Below are 17234 nucleotides of genomic sequence, written 5' to 3' on the forward strand. Positions count from 1 at the left end.
CATATGAAGATGTAGGGAAAACACATTCTGTGAAAAAGCAAGAACTCGTGCAAAGGCTCTAAGGCTAAATTCTCAAGAAGGCTGATGTGACAGGCCTTAATGAGAAAAGCTCAGGGGATGATAAATGAGGACAAAGTAGATTGAAGTCAGACCATGAAAGACCTCATGGAATCAGGGAGGAGTCTGAGTTTTATGGGCAGTTAAGGAAGATGTCCACTAGATATTTTTTTTAAGAGAAATTTTTGCTATAGAGCACGTGCACTCCCTAGAGAGATAGAGAGAGACAGAGAGATAGAAAGCAAAAATCACCCTTGGTGGGGTGGGGGGATGGCATGGTGCAATCCTTTCTCTTCTATTCTCTCAGGATTTTGGTCATGCACACACACGTACCTGGCTTGAGTTTTAAGCCGCTAGGTCTGGGACTCAAACCATGGTCGACTATGTGAGATTCCAGTGACGTAACCATTATGCCATCTGCCTCCTTATCCCACTAGGTATTATTTGATTCGCATTTTATAACAATACTGGATTTGAATACTTCTTACGTATTTATATAGCTGAGTATTCCTAGTCAAAAAATCCCAAATCTGAAATACTCCAAAAGCTGAAACTTTTTGGGTGCTGACATAATGTCATAAGTAGAAAATTCCACATTTGACCTCATGTGACAGGTCACAGTCAAAATGCTACAGTCCAAAAATGTTACATAAAATTATTTTCTTCAGATTATGTGTAAAAGGTATACATGAAACGTAAGCGAATTCTGTCTTTAGACTTAGATTCCATTTTCAAGATCTGTCTTTCTGTACATGCAAATATTTCAAAATCTGAAAAACAAATGAAAACCAAAAACACTTCCGGTACTAAACATTTCAGATAAGGAATACTCGAAATTTGTTTCTTTTTCCAGATACTTCTTCACTCTAGAGCTTTGAAGGATAGAATAAATTAAAGTCTGGTTTTTCAGAAATACTGCTGCTATACTGAAATTTATTCATTGAGTGGAAGTCTCTATTTTGCCTTCTTATTCATTTAAATTTCTCAGAAATGTTCCCAAGTAGGAGCAAAAAAATAAAAAATAAAAGTTAGAGCAAGTCAATAGATCCTCAGAGGAAAAAAATATTTATTTCTGGTTTCCATTACAAATATGCCTATAGGCATCAAAGAGAGAACTGTACATTTTCCTAGATGTTTATAGGCATCTTAGTAATGATCAGATCCATCAACAGATAGATAAATCAATGAACAAGAAGAAGTCCCAACCATCTTCCTAAAGATTTCAATTGAACGCATCTGATTTACTTAAATCTGTTACTGTTTGGTTTCCACCTGTAGATTTGATTGTTTCATATAGAACCTCAGATTTATTTAGAATTCAATCATGATATACCATTGGTTCAAGTATTTAAGTGCAGTCCTCCTTAAATCTTCACATTTGCTTGGAGTTCATCAATCATCACAGAGTGGCAGGCTAGGGCTTTCCTGATGACCCTCTAGCCCAGGAAGGGTTCTTCTGAGGAGGGCAATGCCACAAATAGGGTGGGAAGCAGTGCCAGTCTGGAGTATAGGGCATGTGCTGGTTTTCTTCCAGATCCATTCTGTCTCTCTTTGGTCTACTCTGTACCCAGGGAGGCTGGCTTTCAGAGATTGCTTCATCTGGGATTTCTTCTCCTCTGAATTCATTTTTTTTGGAGAGGTTTTTGCTATAGGGTGTGTGTGCTCGCCAGAAAGAGAGAGAGAGATGGAGAGACAGAAAGCGAGAAATCACCCTCCAGGAGGGGTGGCCATGCTGCAATCCCTTCTCTTCCATTCTCCTCTCGGGATCTTGGGCACTCGCGCCCGCCACCGGGTCCGGGACTCGAACCATAGTTGACTACATGGAAGTCCCATGACATAGCCATTATGCCAAATGCTGGTCCCTCTTCTCTGACTTCATAACAGTTGGGGTGGCTCGGCAGGTGGCGTGCTGGTTAAAGGTATTGGACTGCCACATGGCCAACCGCGGTTTGAGTGTGGGACCTGGCAGCTTGCTCTCTCTCAATTTAGTCAAAATTGAAAAATAATGGTAATGGCAGCAGAGAGTTTGGATTATTTATTTTTTTCGCTCTTTGGCACTAGAGTTTGACAAGGTTGATTCCTTTTCCATTGCCCAGCAAGTTCTTCATCCCTTCAGCCTAGAAGATAATAGCTTCTGACTATTGCTACTCCCTGGGAACATTACCATCCTGATGCTCCTTAATTCTTCCCATACTTCCGTAGTCTCTTCTTCGAATTCTCTCAGAACACCCCCATAGATTGTGTCATGGTCTTCTGCTGAGATCTCCATTGATACATTTTGAACCAACACATGGGAACCAATAACTGTGGGTAGTCTGAGAGAGGCATTTGATCATAAAAGATGGAGAGATGTGGAATCTATTTGGTTCTCCTGTGGAAACAAAATGCCTCATGACAAAAAATGATTTGGCCCCTGGGCTGGTGGCAGACTTCAGTTTTCTATTCATGGAAATGTCCTCATGGCCTTCAGTCTAAGCTGTAGCACTCAGGCCCTAAACTTCTAGAACAAATGCACTGCCTGAGTCAGACAATATCAATAAATCATTTAAAACCCTGAGCTGTGGGAGTTGGGGGGTGGAGGGAGCTTAGTTCTTGTGGGAGAGACTAACCAAACAAAAGCCTCCATGCTGGTCAGAAATACGTTAGTGAGATTAATACCTAATTAAATGCAAGTCCAAAACCAAACAGAAAACATGCTCGATAAGTTTTCTTTGTGATGTATGTAGAAAATTTTTAAGAAAGGGCTGGGGTAAGGGTGATAGCAATAGAAAACAAGTGGTATGAAGCAAGTAGCTAGTCACAGAAAAGTGGAACCAGGTTATCAGAGTAGGGATGAATCAGTTATGGGTATACGGGCAAATTATTCTTTTCCTGAGAAGAGACGACAAGGACAGGGAAGGTTGAACTGCCCGGCTGAAGGGCTACTGCACCTTCAGAGCCAATTGTGCTCGATTAGAGATTTTTACATTCTAGCATTTTATTAATGACTTATTGATGCAGACAAAAGAATTCTCTTCACCTGGCTCTTTTGCCTCTTGGAAGAATCTCCTTTTGATTAGGAGGGTAGTCAGGAATAAGGTGGGGCATGGGCCCACTATATCCATCCTGCTAGATACACCAAAGTCCTTAATTCTCATAGTACACCCATTTGTTCACAAGAAAAAGGAGGCTATAAGAAAATAAGTATTTTATACAAGCTGTGAATATTATCTTCATTTGGAAAACAGGAAGGTTATGAATTTCCAAAGTAAAAAAACAAAGAGCATAAATATTACCCAAGTGTAGCTCACTTGTTAATAAGGTTGGCATTTGCAATGTGCTAGGAAGTTCTTATTTCTGGCTGAAAACATTGTCCACATATTCCATGAGGCCCTGACCATAGGTAGGCTCTGTGACTAGGCCTTCTCTACCATGGACTTCATTCTTTTTGTTCACAGGAAGGCATATGGTGCAGTAGGGCCAGCCAGAATCCTGCTCTAGGTTGACATATATATTGGGAGAGAGAAGCCCTTTTTCCATTCTAAGGTAGGAAGGTAATAATAATAATAATAATAATAATGACATTATTGGTCTATTGTTGAGTAGTTTCTTTTTTAAACAAAAATTTCATTTTATTTATTATTTTTAACTTGACCAGAAAGACACATGCGCGCGCACACACACACACACACAGAGACACACGCGCGCGCACGCACACACACACACACACACACACACACAGAGAGAGAGAGAGAGAGAAAGTGAAAAAACAAGCTGTCAGGTCTGAGACTCGAACCGTGGTCAACCATGTGGGAGTTCAGTGCCTTAACCACCATGCTCCTGCAAGCCCCTGTTAAATACTTTCTCTCTGAAGCACTTTTCCAAGCACATTTATGTAGGAAATTATTTAACTTCCAGACAAGCCTAAGAGTTCAGTGATAGCCCTACCCATATTTTCAAAACAAGGAAACCAAGGCCTAGAGTTTTAATCTGGGAGTGCCAGGAGTGATGTTTTCTGGTGCCTGGAGGAGGTCTATGCAGAATGACGCTGAAGAGAATCAAGCTAAGCAGAGGGAAGGAGAGAAAGGAAATGAGTCCAATGGCATTGAATCTGGCATCCTAGGTTTTAAGGGCATGGCATTCACATCTTTTCCGTAGTTTCAAGAATTTCTTCCAGTCTTCTTCCCGGACAGGTAAACAGAAACAACTCCTTTCTATTTAACCTAGATCACATTGGTTTCTATTACTTCCAATAAACTGGTCTTCTTTCTTTCTTAATGAGTTTTCTCAAAGACCTAAATGGGACTCTTAAATGTAGTGACTAAATAAATAAATTAGGTTTATTATTACTTTACATTGACATTTCATGATATATTTAGTTTTAAAAATGACTTCATATTTTAAAAAAGGGGCCAGACGGTGCAGTGGTGAACACAATGCTACACAATGCAGACCCACAGAGAAAGGTTGCCAATCACATCCCATGACTTCCTGAGTACACCAAGCATGCTCGTGCCTGTGTCTGGCTGACTGATGCTGGGGACAGACTGCAGGGTTTGGGACCCTGTGAGGGTGTTAAAGATCTTTCTCTCTCTGTCTCTTTCATTCATGGAATAAATAAATAAACTCTAAAAAAAAGTTGGAAAGTTAGGTTTCAATAAAAGACACCACTACTGATGTTTCCCCATGTCCATTTTGGGGAATAACCACTAATGGGCTGATTTTACACACTCACTTGCATCAACCCAACTTAAAGCTAAATACTATTAGAAAATCAAATTGCTTTGACCCGGCATTTATTTTGTCAGATTTTACAAGTTGTAGGTTATAAAGACCAACCACAAGAAGTGTTTGATTAGAATTTTTAGAATGGTATAGTTTTGGGCCAGCAGGTGGCATGGTGGTTGAGGCACTGCACTCTCACATGTTCAACTAGGGTTCAAGTCCTGGACCTGGTGGCTTGCTTTCTCACTTTCCTGTTTAATTCTGTCTCTGTCTGGTGAGTGCAGGTGCCCTATGGCAAGTAATAATAATAGCAAATAACATTAAACAAATAATTCATTTTTATAAACATTCATTTAATTTTATTTATTGTACTATTATTTAATTCATGAAAGAAAGACAGAGAGGAAAAGTGAGAAAGTAAGCAGCCAGGTCCAGAATCAAACTGTGGTCAGCCCTGTGGGAGTCCAGCATCTTAACTACCATGCCACCTGACCACCCTAAATAAGTAATTCTTTTTTTTTTTGAAAGAGATTTTTGTGATAGGACATAGGCACTCACTGGAGAGACAGAGACAGAGAGAGAGGCATAAAGCAAGAAATTACCCCCTAGGGGCATGGTCACACTGAAATCCATTCTCCTCCATTCTCTTCTTGGGATTTTGGGCATATACACAAGTCCAACGAGAGTTTCAAGCTGCCAGGTCCGGGACTTGAATCAGTCAACCACATGGGAGTCTAGCATCTTAATCACTATGCCACCTGCTGGCCCCCATAAATAAATAAGTGATTCTTTCAAAAAAAAAAAAGAATGGTACAGTTTTAAGAAATGGTATGTACTTTTACTAGGCCAGTAGAATTTAGAATGGAAAGAGCTTCTCTTTATGGATGGGTGCTATCAACTGATGTGTCCTCCAAAATCCCTGTTCTGAAGCCTAATCTTCAATGCGGTAGCATTTGGAGGTGGGGCCTTGGGGAGCTAACTGGGTCATATGGGATGGAGCCCTTATGAGAGCACATGCTTGCCCTCTCCTTCTACCTCTGTGTGAGGAAAGTGGGCCCTTACCAGACAGCAGAACCACAGGTGCCTTGACCTTGGACTTCCTAGTCTTCAGAACTCTGAGAAATAAGTGTTTGATGCGTAAACCAGTCTACGATATTCTTTTTAGAGACCACAGTGAAGACAATGTGGAAAGGCCCCAGGAAGTTAACGTGCTCCAAGATCCACGAATAGTGATGGAAGGACTGGAAGTGCCTATGTTGTCTCCTTCCTCTTCCAGCTCATCACCTCCAATTTGGCTGTCTTTTGTGGGTGTTGGTGTAGAATGCTCTCCACAGTGCCCCCTCCTGCAGTCTGAGGTCCCCTTCTGTGTTTCTTTCACAAGCTTCCTTCCATCCTCTGTTTGGGGACCTTGGTAGTCTGTTAGCAGACAGAGAGCTGCTCTCCCACTTGCTCTAAGGTCATTTTAAGTCACAGGGCTTCCTCTAAGGCTGACCTGCTGCTTCTCAGTCACCCTGTCACGAGGCAAACAGAAGCCTTCTTTGGATCCCCTGAATATGCGTGGGTGCTTACTGCAAAAATCTGTCAAAGCGAGGAAGTTTCAGGAAAACTAATTAAGTCACTGACAGCATGATTCAGTGAAAAGGGGAGCCATGGCAGGCACTAGCAAATCCGTGGTGAGTCATTGCCTTAAGCGAGAGTATGAATATGAATGCACAATTACTGAGAGCTACTCATTAGCCTCAGCTCACTCCCCCAAGGTGAAAACTGAAATGTCTTATGGAGTAGACTCACACCCAGGTCTCTCTCAAAGCCGGTGGGAAGACCATTGTATTAATTTACTTGCTGAACAATTAAGAACTCATATAGAATTTGGAAGTTTATATTGTATGTATTAATGCAGCCCAAATTTAAAAGGGTTGAAGGTAAAAAAAATACTGTCTTTGAAAATAATCACATTGATTTGTAAATATTCTGTAGCACAGCAAGCCACTAATCTCCGTTTAAACAGGAAGAATTTCATTTAGTATAAACGTGTCTCATTTATGTATGAAACACACTTATACAGAGCTGCTTGAGAATTAAGTTTTAATAAACAAAATTGTACTTGAAATTTAGAGAGAATGTTTGCTTTTTAATGGGACCCTACACCACATTATTCTGCAAAGCCACCGATCCATCTTGTGAAATAGAAAAACATTCCTCCTGATTATTTTATTTATATTTCAGATCTTCCTGGTTTTATTAAAGCTGATTCTTTCAGAGTTTGAACCCTCAAAAATCCCAGGATTCTGGAAGCTGTATTGAAATGACTAAAAATGGAAAAATCCTGTTTTAAATGATGGCAGGTATTATTCTTACCATCGAAGACCAAAGTCCTCCCATGTTAGAAACAAAATAAGATAAAATAACAATGACAAAAATAAAAGAAAATCCATAAAGAAGAGTAAAGAAATGATTAGATTGATACATGAACTTACCAGACAACACATTTTGTTCTCTTCTCTAGCTTCATACCAAAACAACAGGACTCTTCTCTGGGAAAGCCTCAGATAGACCAAGGCAAATAGGCTAGTCATCAATTATCATCATGTAAATTAGGCATCAGCTAGCTTCACTTACCTGGTCAGTCAGCTTATGACAGTTTAGGATGGTGATTCTCAGTCTGGCTGCACATTAGAATCACCTGAGAACCTTTGGGCCATACTAATGCCTGGACCCCTCCCAGAATCAGAACCACAGAGGTATGAGGCCTGAGGGGGTGGGGGGGGGTTAGCATCAGGAATCTTGCTAAAGTTCCCCAGGTGATTTTAATGTGCAGCCAGGGCTGAAAACCACTGGTTTAGGAAATCACTACTTGAGAATCAAGTTTAAGTAGCATAAAAACAATGCTATACTCTGTAAGACAGCATTTCTCAAAACAGTGGGTTGTGGACCATTTAGACAACGTGTTAAAAATACAGAGGGTGCAGTTCCTTCTCCAGGCCCCTGGCTAGCAAGGGACGTTGTGGCAGGGGGCAACACTGACCTCCCCAACCCCCACAGCAGCTCCAGCTCTCCTAAGCCCAGGACCCTCCCCTCTAGAAAAGTAGGCAGGTCTATCTATTACTTTTTGTTTGTTCTTCTTTCTTTTGTTAATTTCCTACTCCTCCTTGTTTCACAGACTGGCCTCTGCTCTGCAGCAGAGCTCCAGTTCCTTCCCCAGGCCCCTGGTGAAATTGTGCACTGAGATTTCTTTATTCTCCTTTGTACTCTTTTCTTCCCTCTTATATTGTCCTCTCCCCCTCATCCTCCACCCTGCCAGAGGGACTAGAACGGTCTAGAATCACAGTTTTGAAATTCCCTAGTATTGTAAGGTTCTCTGGGATCCTCCCTTTTACTGAACCACCTGTGAAAAGGGAGATACCATTCTTCAGACACCTGAATAGAATACACCTTTTGAGACCACACTGCTAAACACAACAGAAGAAAGACTTCGGCACACATCAGTCCACAGCAAAAGGGAAACACCTCTTGCTCCCAGTCGAAGAAATGTTTTCCCAAGAGGTATTCAAAAGTGCATACATCTCCCAATGGCTAGAAGTAGAAGAAGAGCCTTAGATCTGAATAAATCAGGAAATATGTCTCCATTAAAAGAACACAGTAACTCCCCTCCATCTTTCAAAAAAGAAGAGGAAGTTACCAAAATGCCAGAGAATGAATTTAGAACATCCATGGTGACCAGATTAGGAAGTCCTTCCATGATAAGAAAGAAGAAATGGACACTCTGAGAAAGAATCAGATGGAACTATTTGAGATGAAGTCTGTAATACAGGAAATCAAAAACTCTCTTGAAAGTATTAAAAGTTGGTTAGACCATGCTGAAGATCAAATCTCTGATGTAGAAGATAAAATCTCTGACCTAGGGGAAAAAAAAAAAAAAAACACCAAAAAGACAGAGAAAATAACAAAAAAACCCATGAGGATAATATATGAGAAATACTATATTCCATTAGATGCCCAAACATCTGAACAACTGGCATCCCAGAAGGTGAAGAAACTAGTAAGGGCATGGAAAATCTATTCCATGAAATCCTGGAAGAAAATTTCCCAAGTCTAGAGAGGCACTCAAAGATCCAGATCCAAGAAATACAAAGGACCCCAAATAAAATCAACCCAAGAAGATCTTTCCCAAGGCACATCTTAGCCAAACTGGCCAAGACTGGAGATAAAGACAAGATACTAAAACTGGCAAGAGAGAAACGACAAATGACTTACAAAGGTCATCCCATCAGGCTAACACCAGACCTCTCAACGGAAACAATGCAAGCAAGGAAAGAATGGGAAAATGTATTGAAAATGTTAAGAAATAAACAATTTCAATCAAGATTATTATATCCTGCAAGATTATCTTTCATATGGAATAAAAAAGGTTAAAATCTTTTCAGACAACAAAACGTGAAAGAATTTGCCAACACTAGACCAGCCCTTCAAGAAACCCTGAAGGGAGTACTGTTTCAGGAAAGCTAAAGAACGAACAGCCAGAAATAAAGGAATAAAAGACAACCAAGACAATTTCCAACTTAAATGTCAGGATAAGTTCAGAAATATTGATAATAACATTGAATGTGAATGGATTAAATTCTCCAATCAAGAGAGACAGACTGGCTGAATGCATAAAAAAACAAAAACAAAAACAAAAACAACAACAACAACAAAAACCCAACAACAACAACAAAAAACCAAAACAGAAACCCTTTATCTGTTGCCTACAGGAAACCCACCTCATGAATAAAGACATATATAAACTAAAAGTGAAGGGTTGGAAAAAGGTTTTCCATGCAAATGGGAACCAAAAAAGAGCTGGAGTCATGATTCTAATTTCAGACAAAATAGGCTTTAAAACAAAAACTGTTTGAAGAGACAAAGAAGGGCACTATATTGTAGTAAAAGGGTCAATTGATCAAGAAGATATAATACTTACAAATATCTATGCACCTAACACAGGAGCACCCAAATATGTAAAGGAAAGACTGTTAGATCTAAAAGGAGAGATAAACTGCAACACACTAATTGTTGGAGAACTCAACACCCCACTATCCCCTCTAGATAGATCATCTAAACAAAACATAGGTAAAGAAAGAGATAAAGGATCTAAATGATACCATAAATCAAATGGACTTAATAGACATCTATAGAACTTTCCACCCCCAAACCTCAAGATACACTTTTTTCTCACTTCCACATAGAACATGACAGGGCACAAGGCAAGCCTCTACAGATTCAAAGGCATAGAAACTATATCCAGCATCTTCTCTGACCATGATGGAATTTTAGACTTGATTTTAATTTCAAGAGAAACCCTCAAAAATACACAAATACATGGAAACTAAATAGCCTACTCATAAATGACTTCATTAACTACTGAAGAAATAAAGACTGAAATCAAAAGATTCATGGAAGCAAATGACAATGAGGACACGAGTTTCCATAATCTTTGGGACACTGCTAAAGCAGTCATAAGAAGGAAGTTCATAGCGATTAGTGCTCATAAAAAGATGGAAAGAAGGCAAATGGATCACCTAACTTCGTGCCTCAGAGAATTGGAAAAGCAACAGCAACGAAATCCAAAAAACTCCAGGAGAAAGGAAATAATGAAGATACGAGCAGAAATAAATGAAATAGAAAATAAACAAACTATACAGAAAATAAATGAAAGTAAAAGTTGGTTCTTTGAAAAGATAAACAAAATTGATACACCTCTAGTGAATCTTATTAAGAAGAAAGAGAAAGGAACCAGAAATCTGCAATGAATCAGGCAATATAACAACAGACATAGTAGAAATACAAATCATCATTAGAAGATACTATGAACAACTATATGCCAAGAAACAAGAAAACCTGGATGAGATGGACAAATTCCTGAACACATATCATCTACCAAGATCGAGCCAGGAAGATGTAGAAAGTCTGAATAGGCCCATAACAAGCCAGGAGATTGAATCAGTAATAAATAATCTCCCAACAAAGAAAAGTCCTGGTCCTGATGGCTTCACCTCTAAATTCTACAAAACTTTTAAAGCAGAGTTAAGCCCCATTCTGCTCAAGTTATTTCTAAAGACCAAAAGGGTGAATCTCTCCCCAATTCATTCTATGAAGCCTCCATCACCCTTATCCTTAAAACAGATAAAGACAGGACAAGGAAGGAAAACTATAGACCAATATCTCTGATGAATATAGATGCAAAGATTCTAGACAAGATACTAGCAAATGATATCCAACCACTTATAAAAATTATTATACATCATGACTGGGTAGGCTTTATTCCAGGAATACAAAGTTGGTTCAACATATGCAAAACCATAAGTGTAATACACCATATTAATAGAAAGAAAGATAAAAACCATATGATTATATCAATGATGCAGAAAAAACATTTAATAAGATACAACATCCCTTCATGATCAAGACTCCCAGCAATATCGGCATAGAAGGGTCATTTCTCAATACAATAAAATCTATCTATGAAAAACCTACAGTGAACATCATCCTGAATGGAGAAAAGCTGAAAGCTTTTCGATTAAAAACTGGTACAAGACAAGGACTGTTTTGTACTTCCCACACAACTACTTTTTACCAGCTGCTTGTAATAACTTAACTCAAAAACAGAAATGGAATACAATGATGTAGGATGTCAGTGTAGGAAAGTGGAGGACAGCCACATGGGCCATTCTCAAGGCCATGCATAAAGAGTCACCCACCCAACTACAGTCATGGCTACCCTTCCATTAATAGTTCCACACCTCTGTGAAGTTTCTCAGTTCTTTACTTTTACTCCCTCAAAATACATGGATTACTTCAAAAAACACAGTCCTCTACAGATAGGTCAAATCATTGTCAGATAGTGGATGAACAGATGTGTCTAGGACAATGAAGGTGTTTTCTCAAAGGTAACTTGCAGATGAAGTAATCCTTAAGTGGATTTGAGACTAATGCAAATTCATCTCAAAGACTAAATGTTCCTTTGTTAAAGGGAAATAAATTATTTTAGTACCTAAAATAATTAGTTACATAACTTCCTAAATGGCTTCTGTAGGATTACTCAAGGTCCATATAGACTCATTTACATGTATTTATATGGGCTTAACAAATACAATATCTAATTCATTTTCTTTCTTTCTTTCTTTCTTTCTTTCTTTCTTTCTTTTTCTTTCTTTCTTTCTCTTTCTTTTTTCCCCCTGTTCTCTATCCTTCTTATGTTGTAGCAACATGGTATTAACTAGTGAATACACATTTGAGATTAGCTTGTTATGAAGACCAAATGAAATATTTTCATCTGTGTGGGATTCATATGAAAGAAGACTGCAACACAGAGCTGATAGGAACAGTTACAAAAGAGATGACAACTTGAGGTTTTTAACTGGTCTCCTCTGAAAGTGGCCCCTCAGTTCTTGGTCATCCCTAGCTTCTGATGAGAGACAAGGCTCATGCTGGGAATTTAACATTCTGTAGAAAATTAAGATGGGATTTCTACAGAATATGTGGCCGATATTTAATCCCATGATATAATACACTGCCAAAGAATCCATAGCCAGTGGTCTCTGCTCAGTATTCATGGGTCATTTCATTGTGTCTAATTAGAGGCCTAAGTTTTTATGCTGATTTTGTTCACTTTTCTCACAATGGTATGTTTTTACTCATGAGGGGGATGGGATAACTGAGAATGGAAAGGTCTTTGATAACTTTGACACTTTTCAGTAAAGACAATGAGCAAAGAAGAAAAGAATGGCCACATAGGTTCTGCTTGTTTCTAACATTATGCTGCTTCCAATTATGGCATAGATAAATATTTTGTTTCTTCCTGACATAACCACAACCCTTATCCTAAACCCTTGGGGCCTGATGTACTTTAAAATATGTATATATTTTTTCAGATTTTAGAAAGGTAATAAAATGTATGCTTTGTATTCTGTATATTTTGCAATATCCCTGGCATGATCTGGTTAGTGATCTTGTAATAAAGTACACTATTTTAGTAACAAAAGATAAATATTCACATTAAGTAAGATAAGTAAATACGGTAAAGACTCAAGTCTATTTAGATTGGGTTTTGCTGCCAAATAAATTGTGCTAAATTAAGGAAATACTTCTGTTTTTAAGAGATTTTTATATTTGAAATTACAAACAAGGAATTATAAATTTATATTGAAGTCCAGCAGGTGACATGGTGGTTAAGGCACTGGACTCCCACATGGCTGACCACAGTTCAAGTCCTGAACCTGGTGGCTTGCTTTCTTGCTGTCTCTCTCTCTCCTCTCTCTGTCTCTTTTTGATGATCACACATGCCCTAGCAAACTTTAATAATAATAATAATAATAATAATAAAACAATTTTTATATTGGTATTTCTGCAAAACATTTGAAAATCTATTTATATTTTGAAATCTTACCAACTTAATTGAGAAATTCATCCCTTACATTACTGGCCAAAATCAAACTCTTTTCATTCATGCTTACATTTAAATCATTGTACGTATTGATTTGGTCAATGTATTTCTGGTGACTTAATGATTTATTCTTTTTTTGTTATGGTAAGTTTTTTAAGGCTCAATTTCCTTTTTTAGAAAATTTCTCTTGGCATCGTGCCTGGCACTTAGTGCTTGCATCAGTCAGCAAGCTTTCTTTGACTACAAGCAAGAAGAACTGATTCTGACTTAAACAAAAGGAAATTCATGGGAGTACATGGAATTAAAAGAACAGCTGAAAAACCATGCTCGGAAATAGTGTGGATAAGAAAAGCTTTTGGATTAAGGTTAAGGATATTTTATCAGGACTTCTCACCTCTATCCTTTACAATTCTGAGACATTCTGCTTAAGCGAAGTCTCAGAAGAGTCTGAGGGGCAGAGTGTGGCTCATGGTCCACCAGTTGGCAGACACATTGACTGACAATCCCATCAAATGTGAATGAAGGGAGTAGGTAGGGGGGTACATTTTTCCACAGGACACAGGGTGATCGCTATCACAAGAAGAATGCAAATACAATCTGCTGGAAAAATAAGACAAACCTAATGGAAATCTTCTATACATTTCAAAATATTTTAAGAATATTCTTCTTATTCTTTCTTTCTTTCTTTCTTTCTTTTTCTTTCATTTTTTTGAGAGATATTTGTTATAGGGCACATGTTCTCACCAGAGAGAGACAGAAAGTGAGAAATCAACCCTTCTGGGCATGGGGAGAGGGAATGGCCATGCCACAATCCCTTCTCCTTCATTCGCCTCTCAGGACATTGGGGATGAGTTTGTGCTTCTGGCATGAGTTTTAAGCTGCCAGGTCTGGTACTCAAACCATGGTCGACTATGTAGGAGTCCAGAGATATAACCAATATGCAATATACTGGTACCCCAGAATATTATTCTTAATTCTTGACTCCTTAAGGAAATACAAAGTTCCATTTTTTAGACTATTCTCATACAAAACTTACGTTACCCACACGTATAACTTAATTGCTTACCTCTAAATTTTTCTCAACAATCCATATTGTTCTTTTTAAAAGTATTTATTTCTTCTTAGAGAGAGAGATGTACCCCCAACAGGGTCTTCATACTGTGATGGACCCCTACTCTTGGTTGGCCTTGATCGTGGGTGTGTTTGAGAGGTCCTGGGATGTGAACCCAGGACTTTTCCTATCTGGGTCCAGTTGTGTTACCACTGTGCCACCAAGTATCCCCACTTCATATCATTCTTGGACACTAAAGCTAGAGATGTCTACTCTTAGATTTTGTCTTTCACAATTAAGTTATTTTCGAAGTTATCTTTTTAATTAATTAAATTAATTTTATTGCCAGAGGGTATTTGCACTCACCAGAGAGGAACAAGCAGAGAGATGGAGAGGGAGTGGGAGAAGGTACCCTCCCAATGGGAAGTGGTTATGCTCCAATGCCTTTTCCTCATTCTCCATCCTGTCAGGATTTGGGCAATGTATACCAATGCATCTTGTGTGCCTTTTTATCTGCCAGGGCTGCTTTAGACTGCCAGGGATCTAGTTCCCTTAACCACTAGCCTACAGGGCCAGCATGAAAGTCATCTCTTTTTTTTAAGAGACAGAGAGTTTTGCCATAGGGTGTGTGTGCTTGCTAGAGAGACAGAGCCATAGAGAAAGAAAGTGAGAAACCACCCCCTAGAGAGGATGGCCATGCCACAATCCTTTCTCCTCCAATCTCTTCTCTGGATTTTGGGCATGCACGCACACATGCAGGGTGTGATTTTCAAGCTGCTAGGTCTGGACTTTAATTGCAGTAAGCAATTATTAAATGCAGTAACCACGATACCACCTGCGGGTCCTATGAAAGTCATCTTTTAACAAAGAGTATCTCTTATCGAGGCAACCCTGAGAGACGGAAGCTTCATGGAAGAAACCACCTCATTAATAAGCATTGCAAATGCTTCATCTGAAATCCACATAGGAAAAACAAGCATATATCACATGGATCAAGAACCAAGGAAATGAAAAACGCAAATGAATATGGTCTTTCATCCCTCATTTACTGCTTACAATTTTTTAAAGGATATTATCACCCTCTTTAAGCCCCACATTTCTTTAAGTGGCTTTTCAGATTGCAGCCATTTTTACAGGCAGGTGCTGATGGGTGCACACGATCAGCTTGAATTATTGATAATACACATTTCTTACCTGGTACTCATACTCTGTGAAAGGCAATAGTTCGGAATCCATAAAAGAGCTGGAGCTCCCATTATAGGTTAGCACTGGATTGGATTTTCCAGGCTGAGATGTTGTTTGTCTTCTGTACAATTCATAATATAAAACTTTTCCATTTGGCTGAAGTGGCCCTGTCCACAGAAGGGAAACGGTGGGCTGGAATCCTCCTGGAGCCATCCGGACCTCCAGATGGGGAGGTGGTTGCATCAGAGGTGCGATCTCAGGGGTCAGTATGGATGTCCAGTCACTTGATGCACACCCCAGAGGGGTACAGGCTTGAATTCGTACCTCGTAACTTCAGGACACAAGGCAGAAATGACCAATGATTAGCAAAATAGGCTTTCATGAGGAGACTCTTCAAAAGCCCAGTATTTTAGGGAAAAGTGACAAATACCTTTACATTTGGTCTTATCTAGACCTAACTCTTAAAATTAACAGCTGGGACCAACAGGTGGCATGGTAGTTGGGGTGCTAGACTCTTACATGGCTGACAGTGATTCAAGTCCAGGACGTACGTGGTGGCTTAAAACTCACATTGGATACATGTACATGTGTGGCCAAAAAAATCCTGAGAGGAGAATGGAGAAGAAGGGATTACAGCATGGCCATCCCCTGTGGAGCAATTTCTTACTTTTATTTTGTCTCTCTCTCTCTCTATCTCTCCTGCAAGTGCATGTGCCCTAGAGCAAAAATCTCTCTTAAAAAAAAATAACAAAAGCTACAAACACATGAAAATTTTAGAGTATTTTAAGACCTCCTGGCTTTTCAAAATAAAGATCCTGGGGGACCAGCAGGTGGTGTGGTGTTTAAGTAAGGTGCTAGACATTCCCACATGGCTGACCATGGTTCAAGTCCTGGACCTGGTGGCTTGCTTTCTTACTTTCTCTCTCTCTCTGTTTCTCTCTGGTCAAAATAAAATAAGTAAATGAATAAATAAAATTAAAAATAAATAATTCTTAAAAAAACCCAAAAAAACAAAATAAAGATCTTCAATTGTCTGGAAGGGGTGGGCATGATTCTTTCCCTGAAAAGGAATATGTGGAATAAATAAACTCTCGTGATTCTTTTTAGCATGAAAATTCAGTTCTCCACAGTATTACTTAACAAAGCCATGAAGAGAGCAGCCTCTGGGGAGTCTGAAGCAGGTGTCAGCAGCCTCAGACTCCTCCTATCACTGCAGCTGGTGCTAAGTGATTCCCCCAGAATGTCTCCAGGTCATGAAGGAACATCATGGAGTAAGGTCTCGGTGGTCATAAATCCCGTCACCTGGTACCTGACATCTTAAAACAGGCTCTCTTACACCACACAAAGACCTTGCTGGGCCAAAGTCAGCCCAGCTCCACACTAGATTATCAATCATGGGGACACCTTATCACCATCCAGTTTAACTCGACTAATCAATTACGTTGTGCCTCATAGCTGGTCTCTGTACTGAAAAAGGTCTATTTACATAGGGACTATACCCTTTCAACCAAAGGGATTTTTGTTAGTATTAAGTGCCTATGGCTGCAAATAAGCACTTTTTTCTCTGTGCCCATGCCCCATTGATTTTATGACACTCCTCATTTCCCTTAAAGCACCCAGCTACCTTTCTTTCTCCCTTGATTTCTTTTGATTCCAGCACTTCCACTGTTAGTTTTCTACCTCCCCTTTTTGTTCCCCTAATTGCTGCTTTCCTTTCTCTTACCTGTTTTCTTTCTCTTTGACCTTTTTGTCTCCCCCTTCCCCCAATAGGATGCATGCACTTGCTGAAGAGAGAGACAGAGAGAGACACTGAGA

The 17234-nt window shown here is 39.3% G+C and overlaps 1 protein-coding gene across 1 annotated transcript in view; it reads right to left on the reverse strand.

The window, feature by feature from the left end:
• Nucleotides 1–17234, reverse strand: part of USH2A (usherin) — an 819384-nt gene that overhangs the window by 43074 nt on the left and 759076 nt on the right. The window contains exon 63 of the mRNA XM_006155854.1: nucleotides 15429–15750. Coding sequence (XP_006155916.1) covers nucleotides 15429–15750 — 322 coding nt within the window. The remainder of the gene's footprint in view (nucleotides 1–15428; nucleotides 15751–17234) is intronic.

Source organism: Tupaia chinensis, unplaced genomic scaffold, assembly GCF_000334495.1.
Source record: "Tupaia chinensis unplaced genomic scaffold, TupChi_1.0 Scaffold000473_1, whole genome shotgun sequence".
NCBI lineage: Eukaryota > Metazoa > Chordata > Mammalia > Scandentia > Tupaiidae > Tupaia > Tupaia belangeri.